Source organism: Numenius arquata, chromosome 9 (assembly GCF_964106895.1).
Source record: "Numenius arquata chromosome 9, bNumArq3.hap1.1, whole genome shotgun sequence".
NCBI classification, from domain to species: Eukaryota; Metazoa; Chordata; class Aves; order Charadriiformes; family Scolopacidae; genus Numenius; species Numenius arquata.
Window position 1 is genome coordinate 18047350 of NC_133584.1, and position 18353 is coordinate 18065702.

An 18353-nucleotide genomic window follows, 5' to 3' on the forward strand; every position below is an offset into this window, starting at 1 on the left:
GGATTCCTAAGGACCGGGATTTGAGTATGAATGAGCACGTGTTTCCACAATGGAATTACTTGAGTTTGTTTAATCAATTGTGGATTCCTCCAGAGTGACACTGCAGCGCCTGTGTGAGGAGTTAACTGTTTTTAATTGGTCCCGTATGTACTGGCAGATAGTATATTAACCATGCCTTGGGGGGATAAGGGCATCTGGTTGAATCTCCTGGTGCATATTTTATTTCTGTTCTGGAGGGATTTGTCTTTTTCTTTTTTTTTGTTTTGTTCTAAGAACTGTAATATGTGTATAATCACTAACATTTTGAAACTTAATGCTCAGCTGAGAGGTTAGTTAGGCTTCTGCAAAATTATCTGAACTTTGACAAGTAAAGAAGAAGAAACAGGTTTTACAGAGAAGCTGGAATTTCTGTATATGTCTGGGTTTGGGCGCTTAAATTGCGAGAAGTTGGTAGCTTAATCTCCCTTCTTGTCAAGCGCTAAGGACTTGTCCTTTGAAAATCACAAAAATGGAAGCATCAGAAAAGATTAATTACTTTTGAAAAACCTTGAAAACACCATGCAGATTCAACCTTTATATCTGGATGACATGGATATGAGAGGGCTGTCTTGTCCATGGGTACCATAAGTTCACCCCAGCAAAGGGGAGCACCATCCTCAGCCCTTTCACTTCGCTTTTCTGCACTGGAAAAGCAGAGTAATTTTGCATCTGGCTGTTTTGGCTCAGTTTAACCAAAAAGGTAGCTGCAGGAGAAACAGGAATGTAGATGAGTTGGTTTGATTTTTTCTTTTGTAAAGGTTTCTTGGTGCAAATCCTGTCAATTATCCAACTCTCCAGCTTTGCTGAATTAATGAGACATTTTGTAGAACGGTATTTTTGATCAGTTTCTGTAGACTCCCTGATTCCTGATGTAGGCTCTCTGGTGTGCTGCTCTTACTCATGACTTTAAGAAGTGGGAAGACATACTGTGTGAAGTCCCCCCGAGGACAGGGGTTATGCATTTGCACTGCCATGGGGCCCAAATTTTGTCTATATTCTACATCATCTGCTTAAAGGTTTGTATAGCGATAAATCCAATCAGAGTTCCCCCATGGTGAATAATTTGCTGGTGGAGGCATGAAGGGAGTAATATTTCAGGAGATGAAATGCCTGTGAATGTTGCTGGGGCTGGGGAGGTCTCCTTGGGAAGGTGCATGTGATGGGAGAGTAGTGCTGGCCAGACATTCTCTGGAGCATGCATGGATGGTGCTCAGGGGGATGTGTGGAGAGAAGGGAAGGCTAAAGCCAACAGGCTGCTTTCTTTACCCTCTGCAAGGCTTGGGCAGATGCACCCTGATGGAGGCTTTCCAAAAGGGCTGACTTGCTGAAGAAGCAGGTCTGTTTGATTGGAGATGGCTTGTGTCTATGGGAAGTAAGGGGACCCCCTCTCAGAGACCCTCAAGAATGCCAGGCTTTAATCCTGGGGGTGTTTCAGGCCTGGAAAAGGCAGTGCTGTAAATTAGCATCAAAGGGGTCAGTGATAAAATGGACAGATTTAGAGAAAGGAGTGGATTCTCATCATCTTGTAGCTGTAAATACAAAAATTTGTTAGACTTATCCCAAAAGTTCATTTGGTTTGTATTTAAGCAATACATAAGCATTTTTGGCAAGAATTTGTGCTCTTTGTTTCTGCATAGTATTAGGCACAAGGTTTCCTGTAACAAATAATTGGGGCAAATTCCCTGTTTGTAGCAGGCATCTGTGTCATCTAGTCTATATCCCTGTCTCAGTGAACAAGTCTTAGAAAGACAAGAGAGGTCACTGAACTACATAACTGCTTAACAGGTTACTGATTTATTGCAAAAAATGAAGGAGAAGAGTGAGAGAGAGAAATCCTGGTTTTGAAAGGGCTGTGTTGGGGGATGCAGTGACTGTCTGGCAGGTATTGTATGAGATGGGCTTGCTCTGCCAGGCACAGAGTGAGGAGAAAGAACTTTTTAAAGCATCCTCTGACACAGTAATTATTGGAAAGCCTCCAAGAGCAAATTGAAAAAGCAACAGCCACCTTCATGCTGCAGGATTCCATTGTTTTAATATTGGGCCAACTATACCAAATAATACATCTACTGGAAACTCATGTTAGGGAAAAAATACATTGGAAAGCAGCTAAGAGGTCAGCTCAAAATCAAAGTGAATGAACTTGACATATCTATGCTGCTGCATGTCCTATTTTGTTCTCTCTCTTGTCAGCTCCCAGCTCCTCATTTATTTCCACTCTTCTTTTCCTTCTTTTTTTTTTTTTTTTTCTTTCTTTATAAATTTGTTCATTCTTGGGCTTGTGTTCTGGCTGCCATTTGTCCTGAAAAATGATGGGGCTGACAGATACTTGTGCTTGCACAGACAAATTTTGGCATACTGATACTTTTGAAATTGTAATCTAGCTTAACATTCCAGGTTTGCACACACACACACACACGGTACTTTGGAAGGTACTGCTGCTCTGGTGATGAGAGGATGAACAGCAGATAATGGGCATGACTTTATTTTCCTTCAGTGCTGTGCAATGGAGCTATGCTTCCCAGGCTAGTTTTGTTTGCTGGACTTCTGAATGTAGTTTGAAGACCAGTGTCATTAGGATTGGGATGGAAGAAAAAGGCAGAGTTTTTACTGCAAATGTAAATATTTTTTACAATGATTGCATTTAATAAAATACACAACACAGCTATCTGTTAATTGGGCTTGGATGGAATGAGAGCTAGTTCAGTCGTAACAAAGCTCTTAAAATTTGAGAGTTAACGGTGATTTCTGAGGCCAAAAGTTTGCGAAGCAGTTATTTATGAGAGCAGCTCAGTTGATACGTTGGTGAAAGTCATTGTGCTTTATTTCTATTGATGCTAAAATAATGTTGTTCTGGTATAAAATATATGCCATGAACACCAGGCATTGGAAACCACAACTCATTTCAAAATACATTTAACAGTCATCAGTAAATAATAAACTGAAAAAGCCCAATTTCAGACAGACATATTTAGATGTTCATCTTCCATCCACATGCCTAATTTCCACCCAAATAATGAACTAGGAATTTAGGTACTGTAACGTAGAAGATTGATCAAAGAACTCCTTATTGTAGTACTGTGACTTTTACCTCCTCCACTGATGGTTTCGGGAGGTCTTATTTCATTTTCATGATCGTGAGTGTCCTAAAATATCGACTCCTTCCTAGTCTGATGTGGGTCTCTATAGTGGGACTTCAGGTTTTGAGAGATTACAGCTAAACTGGAAACTTAGTCTCTGAATATCCTGTGTATTCAGACTTGCTTGGGTTGGGGGGGTTAGTTTGGCCGAGTGTAGAGAGATGTTAGAGGATCGGTCATGAAATTCTCATCTAGCTCTGAAGTTCCCTGCAGTTTGGAGGGTGTTTGTATCTGGGATTGTGTTTTGTTTGGGCAGCGATCCTGCTGATTGGAATCGCATAAGCTTGGCAACAGAACCAAGGCATCCAGCCAGAGCAAACTCAAAGTACACAGGGTCTGAGAACAAAACGTTTCACATGAATCAAATTGTGAGGAAATAGAAATTCTTTAAACTTGTAAGAAAACAAGGCAATGCGAGCCTCGTTACACAGGCAGTTGGGTGATCAGGGCTATCGATAGGGAGTGCAAGTTTTGTTTATGAAATCTTGATAGTTGTGTGTTTTTTAGAGCTATGTCTTATCACCGCAGGAAGAAGAATATTTCCCAAGAAACTGGTATTAGAGCGAGATGGAATAACTCTTGGTGCTTGCACACAAAGATCCAGTAGCATCTTTGCTGAAAGGCTTTTTGACACTCAACTGATTTCGGTTTCCCCTTTACCATACACTGTAGCTGGGTGTGCCATCCTAAAATGCTTCCCTGTGTCCTCATCCTGCTTTTCTATCTGCACTCCTGTGTCCCCTTTCCCTTCATCCATCCGTTTTTTCTGTATATTATAGGTTTTTCTATCAGAGCTTTAGCCTTGACTTCCTTGTTGGGTTCAATAATGGCAGGAGGAGTCCAGGAGGGTCTCTGCCTGGCAGCAGGGAGCATTGCTTACAGCGTGCTGGGTGCTGCCTCTCCTGGTGCTTTCTTTTCTCCAGTCCCAGGCCTTGCTTGCTTTGATGCTGTCTTCTGCTCGGTGTCTTATCGTACAGATTTGTGTTTACCCTGGTAAAGGCAGATTACTTTTTTCTGTGCTAAATGCTCCCTGCTGCCCCCATCTCTTCTCTACGCTATCTGGTAGGAGCCAGGGGATGCGAAGGGGGGAAGCAGTGTCAGGCACTGGTTCAGTTTCTAATGTGCAACCATGCAGGATGGCACGTGGGGTGGTGGTGAAGGTCTTTTATTCATTTGTGGCACAATGTTTCCCAGATGTTTTGCACCCAAGATCCTTGGGGGTGCCATACCCTCAATGTGGGCATGCTGAGTTGTGCTGTGGGCCTGCCCAAGCTCCTCTACCTCCAAAATGTGTTACAGGGCACCTGCAGGCAAGTCTGTTGTCTCCTTGTGCCCCTTGCCATTTCTTTGCAATTGAGAGACATACATTCAGACATAGTTACCTGCTTTTTCACCTAAGTAACATCTGTTACCTGAAAGAGATTGAATGGATTTAATTTGATAGGCTGGCAAAATAGAGCTTTCGACATGCTAGATGAGATAGGCTTTTAATAACCAGATTTCTGGAGTTGGATTGGTTTCAAGAAGATTACTCGAGCTGGATCTGCTTGAGTATAAAGAGTTGTGACATGATCTTGGATTTGTACATGCCAGTCAGCTTTGTGTTACAGAGCAGGCTGCTGATGGGATGATTTCTGACTGATAAGTGTTTCTGTCCCCTCTGTAGTAGGTTTTATTGTAGCGTTCAGTACAATGTTTATACGAACTGCTAGTAAAGGATAAATAAATACAACATGGTAAAGTTTAATATGGGGAAGGGGAAAGTATTTAAACTGTATTAGCAATATTTGTTTAACAAGAAATGGATCAGATGTGACTTTTATCTGTACTGGATAGCATTTGCTTTAAACAGAACAAAGCCTTGAAACAGAACACTTTTTGTATGAACGGTATCAGAATTCTTTTCTTGTCGAAAAGCCAGAGGCTTGGGGTAGGGTGGTCCTTAGGTCACAGCTGTGCTCATGTCACTGATGGTGTAACCGTATTGCTGAAGGACTACTGTGTTGTCATTTCCTCCGACCATGAGTAAGAGAGTGGAGACTGGATACACTGATAGTCAAATAGAATAGATGAAAAGGGACACTCAGACTTTCCAAAATTCTCTTGTGGTTTGCTGTACTTGATTGTGTCTTTCCCCTCCTAGGCTTCTGCGTCTTGCTGTGGGATGCTGTTGAAAAATTTTTATTTCATTCCAGAACTAAATAGATTTGAAAGGTAGAGGAAGTACTTGGACCGAAGTAGTAAATTATAGAGGTTATTTTTGAATTTCCCTGGTCTTTCGCTGATGCTCAAACACGGATTTCACGTGGAATCCATGTAGGTGTTGTGTATGTAGGTGCTGTAGCATGAGCTGCACAGAGGATTGCTTCTCATTCTGGAAGAACCCTCTTTCAGAAGCTTTGAACTTTTAGAATAACTCTTTTTCACAAATTAACATCCTATCATTTTGGGGTTTGCACTCGATGTGTGTCTTTGGCAAAATTTGGCCAAATACAGGTCATTTGGAAATGTGATGCCAGTTTCTGTAGTCATGTGTTGGCTGTAATCCTGATGTTTAGAGATAATGGGTGCTGAGAGCTAAGGTGCGAAGACTTTCTTACTTACAATCACTGTGTTGCAACCCAATTAGACTGTAAACTATGTTCATTCTGCTCATCTGCTATTGCTGAATTACAGATTACAATGAGTTAGTCCCCTCTTTCTTGACTTTTTTTTTAATATCCACATCCAATATATAATCCTTTCTTAGATTTATTGAATTTGAGTCTTTGTTTTATTTCCATCATGAGAATGAAAAGATCCGCTAGGCCAGGCTTGACTGCTGAGTACTCAATATTGTGAACAGCATTGACTGTTTAGTTAGGACCTGCAGATGAGGAGCTGTACAGAAGCACTAAGCATTATTATTATTACAAATCGTCAGTCCATACTTTTCTCCTCCAAAGCACGTTTAGTTGTGTAGAGCCACAGTTGTTCTCTCCAAGACATTTGGCCTGAGTTGTGGAAGTCACTGTATTTTTGCTGACAAATTAAACCAAAACGATGTCAATTTTTAGTTTTAACAGCAACAGAATTTGTGCTTGGACTAAATACGTAGCACCTAAAATGTGCAAATTGAATGTTGTGAAATAGTTATTCTAGAGCTAATGTGTGACTGTTGAGCTGATAGCAAAGTGTACGTTGAAAGCGATTTAGAAGTTCTTGATTCTTATGTTCAGTTAACCTGTAGCTAAAAGGATTAGTGATGACAGGGTTTTCATTGAAATAGGGAGCACTTTGACGCTTACCAAGAGGGAAAGTACGTATTGTACCTCTGTAGTGACAGTCTTGGCCTGCTAAGGGTTTGGACTACCAGTTATATACCCTTCAGCTTTCTTCTACAGGGGGAAAGGATGCTGTCAAGACTGGTAAACTAAGCAAAAGAAAATGGTGGAACTTGAATCCTTGAATAAGTGAAACTATTGTTTTTTATTAAGATAATTTTCTGATGTTATTAGAGGTTTTACTTAAATTTTATTTTGAATGGTTTCACATTCAGCAAGTAGGAAAATACAGTGCTAATTACAGCTCTGACCCTTTCTTTGGCAATTGAGCTATTTTGTTTGCTCAAGGAATTTTAAAACTTGCTGCCAATTTCTTACTGTTACGTTGCTCCTTGCATTTCTTTCAAACATAAAGTCTGTATCAGTAGCACCATCTAAATGGATAAAGGATGAATGATGTGCAGTTTTGAGCTGTTGTTATATTCATGCCAGTTAAGAATCTCTTCTTTTGATGATATTAAGTATAAGAACTACCAAATGAACCTAGTGGTTCTGGCACATGAAATGTGAATGGTATAATGTTCCCTGAACCTTTATTCAGTGAATTGCCGAAGTCATGCTTTTCAAGAACTTTGTGAACTTAAAGCACTTTAAAGAAATATTCTGGGTTCACAGCAGTGGAGAGCCAATGCCTTTTCTCAAAAACTACATTGGCTACTGTTATAGGTCAGCCTTTGCCAGCAGTTTCCGCAGGTGATGCCAGTTTGGAGTGGAAACTAAGAAATGGGTTCAGCGAAGCACTTTATCCTGTTCTTGGCTTAAAGCACATGAATAATCCCATTGACTACCCACGTGTGCTTTACTGGGACTGCTCACACAGTGAAAGTTAGGCATGTGTTTAAATAACTTGCTTATTTGGGGGCTCACTGCGTGATGTCTTCTGGCAGAGACTTGATTTTCTTATGGCAGCCATCATATGACCTGTGCGCAGGGAACGCAGTGTTGTCTGCGTTAGCCGTGCAGTCCAAAGAAAAGGCTATTTCTGTGTCCACCCCCAATTCGTCCTGCACTTCTCTGGCAACTAATTATCTGTTTGCTGCCAATTGTGCTCTAGTGTTTTTGGCACCCAACCACTCCCAACTTGCTGCTTGTACAAGTATTGAATTGCCTTTGTAAGGCAGAGAGTAGTCTTGTCCTTGTTTAAGACTGTATATGTGGTTGTTAAAACATGGGGGAAAAAAGGTACATTGTTGTCATAGCTTTCCTTATTTTGGTCAAATTTTGCGCTCTCTGTCAGTAGTCCCACTGAAGTTGATAGAGATGCTAGCAGAGGAGAACAACCATTTTGAAGGTCCAAGCTCAGTACTCAGAGGGGCTAAATAGAGTTTTTTCATCTATTGAGTATCTAATGGAAGCACTGTTCTTTATTTGAGAACCTCTGTAAATAAATGATCTGTGGAAATGGAGCTCTTTCAGCACACAGGGAGGGAGAAGAAAAATGCTGGGATAGGGTCATCTTCAACCTGGTATTTCACAACTGTTATCTCTGGTTTAATCCAAAATTGATCCACCATCAAAATATACAGTACAACTCCATGTTAAAATATATTTAGGTAAGTTTTCCACCTCTGCCTTCCTCTCCCATCCGCTGCACACACAAGGCAGCAGAAGACCTTGGAGGCAGCATTTCCCTGTGTGTGAAAAGGGGCTGGTCGCAGGCAGGGAATCGCCAGGACCTGCACGTGGCAGGTCTCCAGAATCCTCTCCCTTCTGCATATTTTCTCCTCCAACCTCAGCAGTAAGTGAGCAGATCTAGAGCCTATATACAAAAGCAAGGCAAGCTAATAGAACTACAGTTGCAGTAGACAGCAGTTAGTGGGACCAGAAAGCCCAGCACTGTGTTTGGTAACCAGCAGTGCTCCTTTAAACTCAGGATCTCAAACTTTGAGCTTGCTTTACACTCGTCACGGCTGGTTATCTGCTGTTTTACCTTTGCTAACAACTTCACCAGAGAAGCCTAGAAAACTCCACACAAAAGGCTGTTAATCCCAACTGAAAGGTGAAATGAAATAGGTTTTCTCAGTGAGTTTAGTGATCCTGGCTGGCAAAGAGCTCTGTTGTCTTCTGAAACATGTGTCAAAGAATATTCTTTAATGTACAGTCATCTTAAATGGAGTACTCTGTTCTGCTGGAGCTATGTTTGGAAGAGTGAATGGGATAACGTGTAACATGAGCCAGATGAAAAATAATATGAGTAGATTTCTTTGCTGGGATGGAAACTTGAATGCTTGGACAAACAGCATGGAGGCCCTAAAGTATTGCTGTAACAGGCTGTAACTTCACGCGTGAGGTAGGAAAACAAGTACTATTTTCACAGACTGTTAGTGTTTATGCCTTGAATATGCTTATGAGAGTGTTTAAGGTGCTGTAGATCCCGTATCATAACAATTATTAGACCTAAACACTGATGAGCTAAGGATTAAACTATTTAAGAAGTGTATTAACGGGCTTTTAGTTAGCTAATGATAAAGGATTTATGAATTAAGTGGGAATTTTATTTCCAAGAAGTTCTCATGCATTTTCAATGAAATACTCAAATCCACAAAAATCCATATGAAAATAGTATAGTATCTATATAGTTGATTCATCCCCTGTGTATAAGTAAAATGTTTAATAGGCACTTTCCTCACCTAAAGCACAGGACTGAAAAGTAAGGACCTGAGTTGATTTTCTAGCTCTGATAGAGACTTCTTGTACAGTTCTGGGAAATCACTTAGCATCTGTCTTTCTGCAAGCCAGATCCTGTAATGTTTGTCTGCCTTGCAGAAGTGAAGGCGAGGCTGAGGAAAGGGGTGACTGCAAAACAAGTTAAGAATCTGCCATCAAAAGGCAGAACAAATGGTTTGGTTTTGATAAAAGTAATCTGGAGTCATTGCATGTGCATCTAATAGGTGCTGATTTATAAGGATCAAGTTATGAAGGTTTAATAAACGAGCATTTCTTTAGACAGTGCTGCAGTATTTTACTAGCTGAGAATACTGTATTGATTTGTTTCATATCTGCATATTTTTCCCCTTAGATATGTAGTAGCAAGCAAAAATGTTCAGTTTCTCAAATGAAGGTCAGTTCAAAGAAACATGCAAATGTTGAAAAATGTCTCTGACTCCCCTGATTCCAAAAAATTGATTTGGAAATATTTCAAGGATTGGCTTTCTTAGCTCTAAGCAATTGCTGAGAAATTTTTCATTCAGCAACATTACTGTCTACTTGGATAGTTCTTCACCTAAGCCTGGGGAGTTATTTCTTGTCCTTTACATCAAGTGACAATTTTTGAATGACATCTGTTGGTTAGTAGCAGCAGTGGCATTTACATTATAGACTAGAGGAACTACTGCTTACAAAGGAAGAGAATTTAAAATTCACATGCTAAGGGCAAACCGATGAGGCATTCAGCTCAGTGGGAACTGAGCTGAATGCAACATCTGAACTTTGTAACACCTACAAAGGTAAATGGGATGAGATTTAAGTACAGAGGAAAGAAAATGAGAATGGATGAATCCCTAGTTCTTTCAATGGTCTTTGATCCCCTGTTCTTCCCTTCATATTGTCATTAATCTAATAGTTTTATAATACGCCTGGGAGTGATTAGAAGTTGAATTTAGATCCTTTTTGGGACATACATGGATTCTAATGCATCCTCTCATTCTGTGCGTGTATATCTTTTTTTAATTAAAAACAGTCTCTACATTGCTAATAGTAATAACGGATATTCAGTTTTAAGTTGTAGAACTTGTTAACTGTCCCCATGGAAACTTCCAAGGCACTGAATAGCAAGTGAAAAACGCAGACACGTCCAACTATTAACTCTTACTTTTCTGCACTACAACTGGAGATAATTGCTTTTCTTTCTCTGTTTAGCACTTTCAGACCATGTTAAAGACTAAGTTGAATGTCCTAACTCTTCGGAAAGAGCCTCTCCCAACAGTGATTTTCCACGAACCAGAAGCCATTGAGCTGTGCACCACAACTCCCCTCATGAAGACCCGGACTCACACTGGATGCAAGGTACTTGGGAGTATAAACTTAAGCAATGATACCCTTGTGGAGGTGTTCCGTGTGTGGGTTTGGCTGCGTGGCTCAATACAGATCATGGAGAATTTCTAACAGCCTGCAATGAACATCATAAACACCATCGCTGTTTCTCTAAATGCTAGTGCTGAGATTGGAGATGAAGGGCCAAATGCTGTGTATTTGCATTTAACAATTTGTACTAACTGAGGTATATACCTACTGAAACAGGGTTGCAGCTTAAAACTTGAGGTTATTCTTTTTTAAAAAAACAAAAAAAGGAGGAGGGGAGAGCAGAGAGGACACTGCTAGATCTTCATTTGCCTAAGCAACATGATGAATTTGCCCAGCTTCATCAAAGCACAGCTTCTGAAAAAAACTCTTCTTCAAAGTTTAATGGCTTAAGAGCTTCAAGTGTGTTCTTCTGTGGTAAGAAACCATATAAAAATAGCAAACAAGTCTACTCTGTTTGCATCTTCTGTTGGAGACATTTTCCTTGGTTGCAGAGCTTGCCTCGCCTTGCAGAGTCATGGGCAGCCTTGCAGACTGTCGTGGTTTTGGCTGAATTTACCAAAACCGGACCGGCAGATGGCCCTTCCCCCCCCCCCTTCCCCCCCCTAAAAGAGGAGAGAGGAGGAGAAAGAGATAAGGAGATTCAGAAGTTTAGAATGAACTAAACTACTTTAATGAAAAATTAATATTAAAATAAAAATAAAGAAGAAAATAATGAAATAGATACAATATATACAAAACCGTATCAAGCTCCCAGGATGACAGTCACATCACCGGCAGGCACTGGGGAAGTCCCAGACTGGACTCAGTGACGAATGGGAACTGGATTCCAGCTCTGGAGTCAGGAACACACGGATCGGGATCAAAGGCAGATGAACAGACAGAGTCCTCTCTGGACGTCGGCCATCGCAGGAAGAGGGCTGACCCTTTGATCCCTCAGCCTTTATACTGAGCATGGGGCAGATGGGATGGAATACCCTAGTTGGTCAGGTTTAGGTCACCTGTCCTGTCCACTCCTCCCCACCGATGTGACCCCTCTACGTTTTTTCCGTTTCCGACCCTCTAAGGGGGCAAATAACGAAATTGGCTGACCTTGGTTGTTATAGCAATAAGTATAAGCAAGGGCCTCCCTGCATACCATTCCTTGGCATGGAGCACAAACATTGGTCTTATCACTCTGAGAACGAGCAGTTTTCTCCACAATATGCCGTTAATTTCAGAGAGTTAGAGGAGGCCTAGCTAGGATGTAAAGTTACAGAACAGAAAATTGGTTCGGTTTTACTTCAAACCGGGACACAGACTCAGCTGGGGACCAGTCTGGCTTGTGCTGCCAGTTGGGACTTGGTGGCCAAGTCCCATTTGCCCAGCTGGGCTGTCAATTGTCAGGAGTATTCACCTGCCCTTGAGGGTCTTGGTGAAAATGGAGAGAACTGTGCTTCAGCCTCCACTGCTCTGTAAAGCGTCAGCTCTTAGAGAGCTGTTGTCTGATGCTACATGTATTGGATACGGTCCAAAGTGCAACTAAATGTCCTAATCCTGTCCCATGCCAGTGTGTATAGACGCACACGTGTGCACACACTCTTCCTTCTTGGAGGATCTGATGTGAGATGTGGTTGGAAGAAGTTTCTTCCTGGTGTGTTCCCTGCTTCTCTTGGCATACTGTGCTGATGACACGGGCTGTGGGCATGCTGTGGAGGGCTTTGCATGGGCACCTCCAGGACTGGCACTTCCTCAGCAAAGTTTCTTCTTGGGAACTATCATTTTTGTTTGACTTCTTGGCTGTCACAATAGCCAAGAAACAAGACCGCTGCTAGGTGTTGAAGCAATGCTGCCCTGTGCTGATGAGGAGGAATGCAGGGCAAGTGACCCTAATATGCTTTGTATAGTAGCTCGTAGCATCTGCTCTTCCACGGTGGTGTCTTTTGTCCTTTATGTTGACATCTAATGAATTTTTAGAGAATATTAGCTATCATAAGAATGGTTCACAAAGTATCTGGCTTTCACCCCTAGTGAGAGAGAGTTCAGACATAATAATGCTTTCTGAAATCAGTTTATCTCTGTGAGTGTGTGCAGAATTTAAATGAACCTTTTCACTTAACCTACAGTCCTTCAACTGTAAAAGATGGATTGCAGAGAGATCTTTAGCCCCTCAGTGAAGAGGATCTCATTCTATATTTAGAGATCTCTTTTATTTATTCATTTATTTTTCCTGCAATGTAACATAGTAGTGGTGACTAGGGAACATCTGCTGCCACAATGCTCCCCTTTTCCTGCTTGCACTGTTTCTCCTTCTCCCCTTCCCCCTGTAGCTCGTTCACCTCCTGCCAGTGCTGGAATCTTACGGTGGTGGTGTTTTTGGGGTGGTGGCCTTCCCATCTTCAGACGAGTCAGCAATTGTGATTTCCGGTACCCACCTTGGGAAGATGATACCACATATGTGTTGTTCCTATGGCTAAGAAATCCTCTCCAGTCATTAACTGAAAGGCTCTAACTTTACCCAGTCTCTCTAGTCACAATCTCTTTCTATTTCTTCTCTATTTTTTTCTGACTAAATGTATTCTTCTCTTATGGGGCTTTTATCCTCCAGCTGTTTATAGGTAATTAGCCTTCCTTTCCGCTTTCCCCTCTGATTATTAGTTCCTTGCTGAGTCAGACGATAATAGTGTTGCCATAACAAAGCCAGTATTTCATAATACGAGTTTTCGCTCTGTGTGGTCTGATCTGTCACTGTTATTCCAGATGCAAAGGGGGAGATGCTGTGGTGTCGCTGGTACCACTGAACCTCTCTGGTTCTGAGACATGGGCTTTTCAGGCAAGAGCACAGCATCTAGTTTTTACTTTCTTTCATGAGTCACACTCTTTTGATCCTTAATCGTTTTATTCCTCTTGACTGAAATCCCTCCAATTTTTCTATGTAATCCCATTAATGAGATAGCATCATTCTTCTGACAGAGACTCCAGACATCTAATTTTATTGCACAGTTTTAACATAAGCCTCAGCTGGCACCTTCGTGATATGGGAACTTGACACATGCAATTGCTTTGCTGTTCAGAGATCTGGGCATTGGTTTTCTCATGCGATTGCTCTTTTCCTTGTCCTTTCCTCACAAGACGGGCTTCTCTTTTCTCTTTCATTTGGCATTAGCTGCCGAATCCTGAAGAAGCAAAACTCTTGCTGAGATCCAATTTCATTCTGTAATTGAATGGGATGGTTTTAAGAATAGCAGAGAAATGTCTTGAAGTAATCTATGGAGACCCCCCCAAAAATCTGGAAAGTTAAATAATTGAACAAATTCAGAGAGCTTCTCTTTCCCACCCAATTCCACATCTGATGCAACTATGTTGCCATTATGTTTCCTAAAATATATTTTTTACTTAGAGCAGAAGGCTTAAGACTGGTTCCTCCTGTTACTGCGTGTCCACACCTGCCTACTTGGGCTGGCTCTGCTGTCGCTGCACTCACCTTTCACAACTCGTGAGCATGATTTCACCAAGCAGGAGAAATAGATGGGATTTGCATTGATTTGCAGCACAGAGCTTTAGGTGTACATGTTTTGGAGTTTGTGCTGCTGGTTGGTCGTTGAGGCAGAAGTTGACTCAGAGGCTGTAGTTTCCAAGGGGCTCCTTCTTGCTCTCCTTCTTGTCCCCCTTCCCCTCCTTTCCCCACCAGTCTTGTTTGCAAATGGGGAGCGACAGCCACTGTCACAGCCCCACTCAGCAGACAGCCTAAAACAGAGCAGATTTCCGGGTACAATAAAGCACTTGGACTCTTGTTTTTTCCTGAGGGTTTGTTTGCTTTCGTTTGAGCAATAGTGTACGATAGGTAAGAGGCAGGTCCCTGGCCCCAGAGGAACCACAGCTTCTCATCTTCCTCCAGCTGAGACCGCTGGGACAGGGCAGTGGGATACAGTGCCCAGAGGGTTGTAATCTCTCTGGCAGCTGCGGTTGAGCACCCATGTGCATCTTGCCTCTTCCCTGAAACAGATGAAGTGTTTGTGAATGCTGGAGCACCAAGTGTTATGGTCAGTAGCTGCTCTGAAAAATGAAAAAGCCCATCCGGTTTATTGTATACCTGTAAATGGCAAGTCTCAGCTTAAGATAAACCACCCTGTGCTGGGGAAGGACAAAAAAGAGTGAGAATAAGTCTTTATTTCTTCCTAGCTGGATCACAATTTTAATCACAGGTTCCTAATTTGCTCTTATTTAAATAGAGCATGTTTCTGTATACAGGCATGAGTATGATTTAGATTTGTGTATATAAAAAAGTGTCCATCCTTGTTCAGATCCTAAGGATTTGATTAGACTGTGGCTGCCCCACTTGTAGGTCTTTCATGTCAAATGTTGTGCACTCTTGTGTTTCAGCTGGAAACCTCCTCTTCCCCTATCACAGCACTAACTACCACCAGATGGAAACTGAAAATCTGGAGTATCTCCAGAAAATAAGTTGCTCTCTGTTCAGAAATGTGTGCTTTCTATGTGCCTTTTAACAGATTTTGTTTAAGTTTTGTGTGTTTTATTCTTCCTTAATGTTCTAATTTGCTTATGCTGATTCTAATGTTTCTTGATTTCTGTCCCTTTGAGCTATGGTGGTGGCATGAAGGGAACTGCGTAAATTACTTTCTCTCTCTTCTGCTGTGGCTTTTCCAGGCACTGCTGCAGTAATGCAAAAGGACAGAGGTTAAAAATGCTGCCTGCGATTTTTGAAGTGGTGTCATAGGTTTAAATTTTTTTTCTTCCTATTGGAAGGCTCTTCAAAGTGAAGTCACTGCTGAATAATTGGTAGCTCGTTCTTATCCACCTGGGTCAGGAGATCTTATTCCTCCCTTTCCCAACAGTGGACAAGTTTTTCTCAGCAGCCTGGGAGGCTGCAATGAGAGGACCATAAAGAGTGCAAATAATCGCATTCTTAAGAATATGCTTTTATTAAATGGGAAAATATATATTAATGATATGGCGTTTACGGGCGTGATACTTGTTGCTTGACTGTTTTATTGGATTGAGTTGGTGACATTATTAATTTAGGCTTTGTAGAAGATATGATGTTGAAATTTCTGTAATGATGTATCTTAGTTCAAGATTGATGAAAGTCTGGTTTAGCAATTTGCATAAATGGTGTTAGAGTGGTACAGGTGTTTTAAAATCAAATCTTGCACGTATTGATATTTAAAAAATAGCCAAGAAGTAATATAAATAAATGGAGCTTGTTCTTTCAGGATAGCTGAATCCCTTCAGTGACAAGGCAAAAATAAAATTGTTCCTGTACTAAGCTTGTGCCGGGTGGTAATTACGGTGGGGTTTATTCAGGGCCTGTGTAGTAGAAAGCGGCCATGGCTGGGCCTCCCTGGTGCAGCGTAGCGTTGGCAGGTACCCACCGAGCTCGACTCTGGGACATGCCTGATGTTGTTACACCTATTAACTGGACCTGAGTTGCCTTCTGGGGCAGCAGGGCAGTGCCTGAGGGGTTTTAACCTGTGCAGTGCCAAGGGGCTGGCTCTGCATTCCTGCAGCCTTCCCTCCAGATGCAGCTCCCTGCCCTTTCACAGGGGCAACCTGTTGTCCTGGTTGCTGCTCTTCTCCTGGCCTGGCCAGCTGCTGCCAAGAGTTTTCATTTTCCCTTTTACCTCTCCGTTTTTCTCCCATTTTTCTTCTTTTCCCCAAAGTAACTTTCATCATTGGAGACAATGCATGCCATCAACAGTGGGCCCTACTAATAAATCTCTGTGCGCTTGAAACCCTCTCAACGTGCTTTGAACAACAAGATTTGCACCAGTGTAGCAGACACTGGACGTTAGTCTGCAGGAGAAAAAGTCATAATAAGTTTATAGGAAGAAGAGCGAGTAATATTGATCGTGATCTGATTATGATTCATAGAAATAAAAAGTTTCTCATTGGGATGCTTATTAAATAAATAAAACACTGTCTTAAAATTGCCCTGCTAGGCCTGATTCTAATTCCTTGTGTAAGAGACTCATTTAGGAATAATGTCTGCTCAGATATTACTGCCTATTTTTGGTTTTCTTGCCTTGTTAATTTTGATTGCAAAGCCCTTGCAGCAGGACTGTCTCTTACCACATGCTTGCAAAATACCCCATTTCTGCTTGTCCCTGTTGTGTTGCTGCTTTTATTGGTCATTGCACTTCTGACACTTGGACTGTCTAAAACTTAGACTGCTGTTCATTACACTTCCCTAAGCTGTTTTGCACAGCATTTTTGCCCTATGCGACCTCTGTCACTTCTATCCCATCCTAATCATAGGATCATAGAATGGTCCAGGCCAGAAGGGACCTCCAAAGGTCATCTAGTCCGACCTCCCTGCAGTCAGCAGGGACACCCCCAACTAGACCAGGTTGCCCAGGGCCTCGTCGAGCTTCACCTTGAATATCTCCAGGGAAGGAGCCTCAACCACCTCCCTTGGCAACCTATTCCAGTGCTCCACCACCCTCATAGTAAAGAACTTGTTCCTAATATCCAATCTAAATCTGCTCTTCTCCAGCTTAAAGCCATTGCCCCTCGTCCTGTCACTGCAGGCCTTTGTAAACAGACCCTCCCCAGCCTTCCTGTAGGCCCCCCTCAGGTACTGGAAGGCCACTATGAGGTCTCCGCGGAGCCTCCTCTTCTCCAGGCTGAACAACCCCAGCTCCCTCAGCCTGTCCTCGTAGCAGAGGTGTTCCAACCCCCTGATCATTTTCGTGGCCCTGGACCTGCTCCATCAGGTCCATGTCCTTCCTATATTGAGGGCTCCAGACCTGCGCACAGTACTCCAGGTGAGGTCTCACCAGAGCAGAATAAAGCGGCAGAATCACCTCAGCTCAGCCACGGTGGTGGCAAAATATGTTATTGCTTTAGCTTTCAGGAGACAGTGTTCTCCCCATCTCCTGGGCCTGGTGGCCCCTCAACGTTCAGAAAATGCCCAAATTGATGAACCATCCTCAGCTTCATGCAGCCTACACAGCGTGGTTTTGGTAGTGGCAACCCCAGCCTTGTACCTCTTCCCCTTCATTGCTCCCCAAACCCCAAATTTTTGCTGTGGCCAGCTGAAGAGTAGGTGAATGTCCGCTCTCTGCCTGACTGTTACTGTGTGTGGGCTGGTTTTATGTGTCTTGGTATTGAATCAGTCAAAATTAATGCAAAGAGAACTTTGTCTCTCATTTCAATACCTAGAGACAAAGGTGCTCTTTCCTGTTTGTACTGTCCTGTTGGCTCAAAAGGGCTGAAAATATGCCCTAAGACTTTCTGAGATGGGGAAATCCAGATGACATAAATGGGCGGTTAACAATCTAGCATTGTACTTAAATTTCCATAGATAATTTAAAAACCCTACTCCTCTTGGACATTTATTGCTACTTTGGCTACTGAAACTGTAGATGGTTGGGAGCTGCACATATTCTTAAAACCACTTCACTTTATCCTTATAAAGCTTAATAAAAATGTTGTCTTTGCAGCTATAGCATGGTCAGGAATGGTTGTTTTGAGTGGAGGATTATCCAGCTGTAAATACAAGTCCAGCTAGTTGCCTGGTCTTCATTACCATTCTATAAGCCTGTATTATTAAGATGGCCATTAACTTTAATAAAAAAACAAATTAAACAAGTGAGACAAGCTAAACTGTACCATCGCTCCCCAGCCTACTGTTTCCACCGTTTTTAATGTGAGGGTGAAGCACAGAGCTTATTTTCCTCTTGCTTCATTAAAGGCTTTCTGTTGTTATCCTTAAGCATTACATATTTTGTACTGTGAATTGAGGGCTTGTTTTTCTGCTTCTTTCTCCCCTCATGAAATGAACAAAAAGGACGCATGTGAAGTCTTGCATGGGGCAAATCTTAATAGCTTCAGT

General features: G+C 42.0%; 1 protein-coding gene across 3 annotated transcripts in view; it reads left to right on the top strand.

Moving 5' to 3' along the window:
* PID1 (phosphotyrosine interaction domain containing 1) overlaps nucleotides 1–18353 on the top strand; it is a 91969-nt gene that overhangs the window by 24000 nt on the left and 49616 nt on the right. For 2 of the 3 annotated variants that reach the window (XM_074153536.1, XM_074153537.1), the window contains exon 2: nucleotides 10358–10504. In XM_074153536.1, coding sequence (XP_074009637.1) covers nucleotides 10358–10504 — 147 coding nt within the window. Of the gene's footprint in view, nucleotides 1–8251; nucleotides 8355–8646; nucleotides 8648–10357; nucleotides 10505–18353 lie in introns of those variants that run through there. The other variant, XM_074153538.1, reaches the window with a different exon arrangement.